Source organism: Xyrauchen texanus, chromosome 9, assembly GCF_025860055.1.
Source record: "Xyrauchen texanus isolate HMW12.3.18 chromosome 9, RBS_HiC_50CHRs, whole genome shotgun sequence".
Classification (NCBI taxonomy): Eukaryota; Metazoa; Chordata; class Actinopteri; order Cypriniformes; family Catostomidae; genus Xyrauchen; species Xyrauchen texanus.
The window spans coordinates 36,501,567-36,506,477 of record NC_068284.1 but is presented as its reverse complement, the minus strand read 5'-3'; the positions used below and the strand labels follow the sequence as shown (position 1 = coordinate 36,506,477).

General features: G+C 33.7%; 1 protein-coding gene across 1 annotated transcript; it reads left to right on the top strand.

Moving 5' to 3' along the window:
• Nucleotides 1-3,315: 3,315 nt before the first annotated feature.
• Nucleotides 3,316-4,110, top strand: LOC127648707 (C-C motif chemokine 4-like). Its single transcript, XM_052133428.1, has 3 exons — nucleotides 3,316-3,452; nucleotides 3,545-3,659; nucleotides 3,777-4,110. Exons 1-3 carry the CDS (start codon nucleotides 3,377-3,379, stop codon nucleotides 3,862-3,864), a joined length of 279 nt encoding a protein of 92 aa, XP_051989388.1. The 5' UTR covers nucleotides 3,316-3,376; the 3' UTR covers nucleotides 3,865-4,110.
• The last annotated feature ends 801 nt before the right edge of the window (nucleotides 4,111-4,911 follow it).

Here is a 4,911-nt window from a genome sequence, read left to right as displayed (position 1 = left end):
GGTGGATAAATTAAAGGAGAAATACCCCCACTGGACATCTGATGACCTCTTGAACCTTAGATATCAATTTAAGATATTTGACAGCGATGGCGACCAGCTTCTTAACTACAATGAGTTGTAAGTAAAAGCAATAATCAATTTAAAATGAGTAGCCTACATTTATTCAGCAAGGGAGCATTCTCAAGTGTTTATTGTTTCAGCTCTAGGTGGCAGCACTCTCCAACTCGCTAACAAGCTGTCATTCACAAGTGAAAAAACAACAATTATCAGTGTTGTGCTGTGGATTATATTAAAACAATACATTTATATATAATCTCTCTCGTCTCTCTCTCTCTCTCTCTCTCTCTCTCTCTCTCTCTTTATTTTTTAACTCCCCTTATATATGTGACAGCAATGAAGCGCTTAACCTGATTCAGGACAGCTCGTCTCCTGAGCAGCGAAGAGCGATGTTTGAGAGTGTAGACACCCATCAGTCTAACTACATCAACTTTGAGGACTATCTTCAGGTTACAATAATAATTGTCTTATCGTTAACTGATATTCTGTTATAACTAAGTCAATTACAGATCATTATACTGTAGCCTATATACACTACCGGTCAAAAGTTTGGGGTCACTTGCCTGAAATGTTTCTCATGATCTTAAAAAACATTTGATCTGAAGGCCTATGCTTAAATGTTTGAAATTAGATTTGTAGACAAAAATATAATTGTGTCACCATATTCATTTATTTCATTACAAAACTAACATTTTTATAGAAAAAATATATATTTATTTTGAAATTGATGACTTGGACCAAATAATAAAGAAAAGCAGCCAATAAGTGCCCAACATAGATGGGAACTCCTTCAATAATGTTTAAAAATCATCCCATTGTGATACCTCAAGATGTTTGTTGAGAAAATGTCAAGAGTACATGTCTGCAAATTCTAGTCAAAGGGTGACTACTTTGAAGATTTATTTTGGGTTTTGTTTAGTCACAACTTAATTCCCAGTCATGTTATTCCATAGTTTTGATGACTTTAGTATTATTCTAAAATGTGAAGAAGAAACAAAATTATGAATGAGTAAGTGTTAAGTAAGTAAACTGATGAGCAAGTAAACTACCCTTTAAAATAAGTTTGGAAACAATCATTTTGAACTTTTATTTACAAAGGATGCATTAAATTAATCACAAATTACAGTAAAAAACCAAACAAACAAACAAAAAAACATTTATAATGTTAAAAATGACTATTTCCACTTAAATGAATGCTGCATTCTTTAAACTTTCTGTTCATCCAAGAATCCTCATCTTGCACTCATGACACAAAGCATTATTCAAGCATTATTCTAGATATTCAGGTAGCCTAAAGTTTATTTCCTTTCTTTCTGCAAAACTTTCCAAAAATGTAATTTTGTAGGGCACTTTTCACAGATTTTCCAATCAAGCTTTTCTAAATCACATCAAACTTTGATTCAATAATCAAAACAAGCAAGCATGTTTTTTTTTATCGATTAATTGCATCTGTGGTAAAGAGAATCATCAATTCCTTTCAAGAACAAAAATGTCTTAGCATTCAGAGATGCTATTCTTCTCACCACAATTGTACAGAGCATTTATCTGAGTTACTGTAGACTTTATCAGTTCAAACCAGTCTGGCCATTCTCTGTTGACTTCTCTCATCAACAAGGCATTTCCATCCGCAGAACTGCCGCTCATAGGATGTTTTTTGTTTTTGGCATCTTCAGAGTAAATTCTAGAGACTGCTGTGTGTGAAAATCCCAGGAGATCAGCAGTAACAGAAATACTCAAACCAGCCTGTCTTGCACCAACAATCATCCGTGCCATTATCTAATCAGCCAATAGTGTGGCAGCAGTGCAGTGCATAAATTCATGCAGATACGGGTCAGGATCTTCAGTTAATGTTCACATCAACCATCAGCATGGGAAAACATTTTTTATCACTGTGATTTCAACCGTGGCATGATTGTTGGTGATGCTGAGATGCGGGTTTGCGCTCTTTTGGTGGCACGAGGGGGACCTAAACTATATTAGGCATGTGGTTTTAATGTTGTTGCTGATCGGTGTATATTTACATACAATATACTTTGACATTTGACAAGAAAATGAATGACATATATACAGATGTTTCTCTCTGTTTTACTTTCTCTCTCTCTCTCTCTCTCTCTCTCTCTCTCTCTCTCTCTCAGCTGATGAACAATATTAAGCTTAGAATTCCAGTTCCCAGACCCACTAAAACGGAGGATGGCAAAGTCCCTGCGGCAGGACATAATCTCTAATGCAGCAAACTCACCCTCTATCAGATGTTTTATGATTTATTTTATTGAATAAATGTATTAATGTTCTCTTAAATTTAATAACAATGTCAAAAGTGTTGTTTTGTGTTCTGTCAGCTATCCTCTCTGATTTGTTAAGTGATGTAGAGAAGGCTTTTCAATGCTTTTAGCAAAGTATTCCTTTATTTCTGCATTGTTATGTTTAAGACAATTCTCTAGCATTTCAGACTGATTATTCAGATATCACAGAATTTCCTCTTGTGAGTTTCATATTAGCTAATGGCTGTGATCAGAATATAATTTATGAACAAATTAAAATCAATTGGTAGTTGAGGATAATAATCTGTAATTAATGCAATCTGTCACTTAACTTCAAAAATGTCATTGGTTGCGGATGTGAATTGCACCATTCATTCCAACAGCGATGAGGTGCTGAGATCCTGAAAACGCTAATTTATTTATTATAGATCTAAAAAGACAATGCCAATCCAAGTCAGTTGATGGTGTTTTGAACACCAAAAATAAACAAACATACAAACAAATAAATAAATACACAATATGTCCTGTTTGTTAACTTAAGTGACTCTTGAAGATTAAAACTGAAGACCTTGAAAAAAGAATGGTATATTTGTCCCAAATTTGGGGTGACTTGTTTTTCATGTCACATTTCCAATTTGTTCTTCTTTACTCATACTCGCAATTGCTGCTCACTCCCTTCCTTAGTACTCGCACATGCCTTCTTGTTGCATTGATGATTCAGTGTCCTCAAAGACGTCATGCATTTCACATGACCAAAGTACATCCTCAAACTTTCTTTTTCTGTAAAAAAATAAATACCTCACTGTGGGTCTTTCTGTTCCTTTGCTCCTTTGCCACAGAATTCTACATTCATATCCAGAATAAAATCACTGAGTAAGCAAGAATGCAGCAGGGTGTTTTTCTCAAGAAAAAAAAATGCAAATCATGTGGTAAATTTGAATGAAAGTACCTCTTTTTGGTCAAATAAATAGAGCCAGTTGGAGCATGTGGTGTTAGTAAACGAGCATCTCTAACTTTGCATTAACAGCAGACCCCAGGACCTCCACAAGTAACACAACATGCAGCTCAACCAGAAGATGATGATGAGTCTTGCTGCCATTGCAGTAATTATGTCAGTGATGTTCATGGGGACCAGTAAGTATTTCAGATATTATACTTCATAATTCAAGTGTGTGATATTTGGATTATAGAGAGGCATCTAATCTCACTTCTGCATTTATTATTAGATGGACAAGGCAAGCCTAATAACTGCTGCACAACCGTCTCCAAACATAAAATCACGTTACCTATAACAGGATTCCAATATCAGAAGAAAAACCTTCCATGTGTTAAAGCAGTCATGTAAGTACATTCTGTTAGAAAAAGAATAGCTAACCATTTTTTTTTCTTTCCACCATCATCATTTTTCAACAACATAATGATCCTAAATCCCTCTGCTTAATCTATCTTGACACACAGTTTCAACACAACTGATGGTCGGAGATGCAGTGACTCAAGGATGAACTGGGTGAAGAAAAAGGTTGAGGAGTTGACAAATATCCACTAAAAGAGTAAATAACTCTTTGATCTACGGATACTGCATATAGTGCGAAAATAAGAAAATACAATTATCAACATGAAGATTCAATGATAAAATGTGTAACACCAGATTTAAAGATGTATGGTCTGCTTAAAACAAATGTTGGTATTATTGGTAACACTTCACAATAAGGTTCCATTCATTAACATCTGCTAATGCATGCACTAACAATGAACAATATACTTTATTACTGCATTTATTAATCTTTGTTAATGCTAGTTATTAAAAATAAAATTGTTAATTGTTAGTTCATAGTGTGTTAACTAATGTTAACATATACAATTTAGATTTTAAATAGCTATTACTATATGTTGAAATTAACATTAACCAAGATTAATAAATGCTGTAAAAGTATTGTTCATTTTAAGTTCATTTTAACTAATGTTAAAAAATGGAACCTTATTGTAAAGTGTTATCATTTTATTTAATGTGATTTATTATAATGTATCATACAATATGTAAATATCTGATTTATTTATTCATCAATATTTATTTGGTTGTCCAAAAGTTTAATTTATGAGCTCTAATAATTTGATAACTAATTCATGTTATGTGAACTGCTCACAAGCCTTTTGTTCTTCTCCAACTACAATGTAGGCCTATGTTATGCAATGCTGAAATAACATGTGAGAATTGTGAAGTAGATACAATTCTGTTTAATGATGGATTATGTGAAAATAAAGTTGTAAGTTTATATAAATTAGATCTAGCTTACTTTTCATTACATTGACATGGTGGGCGGGCTGATTTGTATTAATGAGTCAAACAGTGGATGCTATATGTGGGCTATTACAACTATATCTAGGATTGTCGATTCTGCTTTTCCTGCACTGTTCTTCAAAACTATATCAAAGTCAATCCACTCAGCGGCCATTTTGGGAACGCTCCCAAGGCAGCTATTTTCTGTGGAAAAAAGTGGCATAAAAGACCGAATCTCCAAAACGGTAGGTACTATCAAAAAACATATCTTAAATAGGCCTAAGCAGTAAACTGACAAGAGCTGATTCATAAATT

Coding starts and splice junctions, on each gene's coding strand:
- LOC127648707 (XM_052133428.1), top strand. CDS start 3,377: ATGCAGCTCAACCAGAAGATGATGATGAGTCTTGCTGCCATTGCAGTA. Junction 3,453..3,544: donor AGTGATGTTCATGGGGACCA/GTAAGTATTTCA, acceptor ATTTATTATTAG/ATGGACAAGGCAAGCCTAAT. Junction 3,660..3,776: donor CCATGTGTTAAAGCAGTCAT/GTAAGTACATTC, acceptor CTTGACACACAG/TTTCAACACAACTGATGGTC.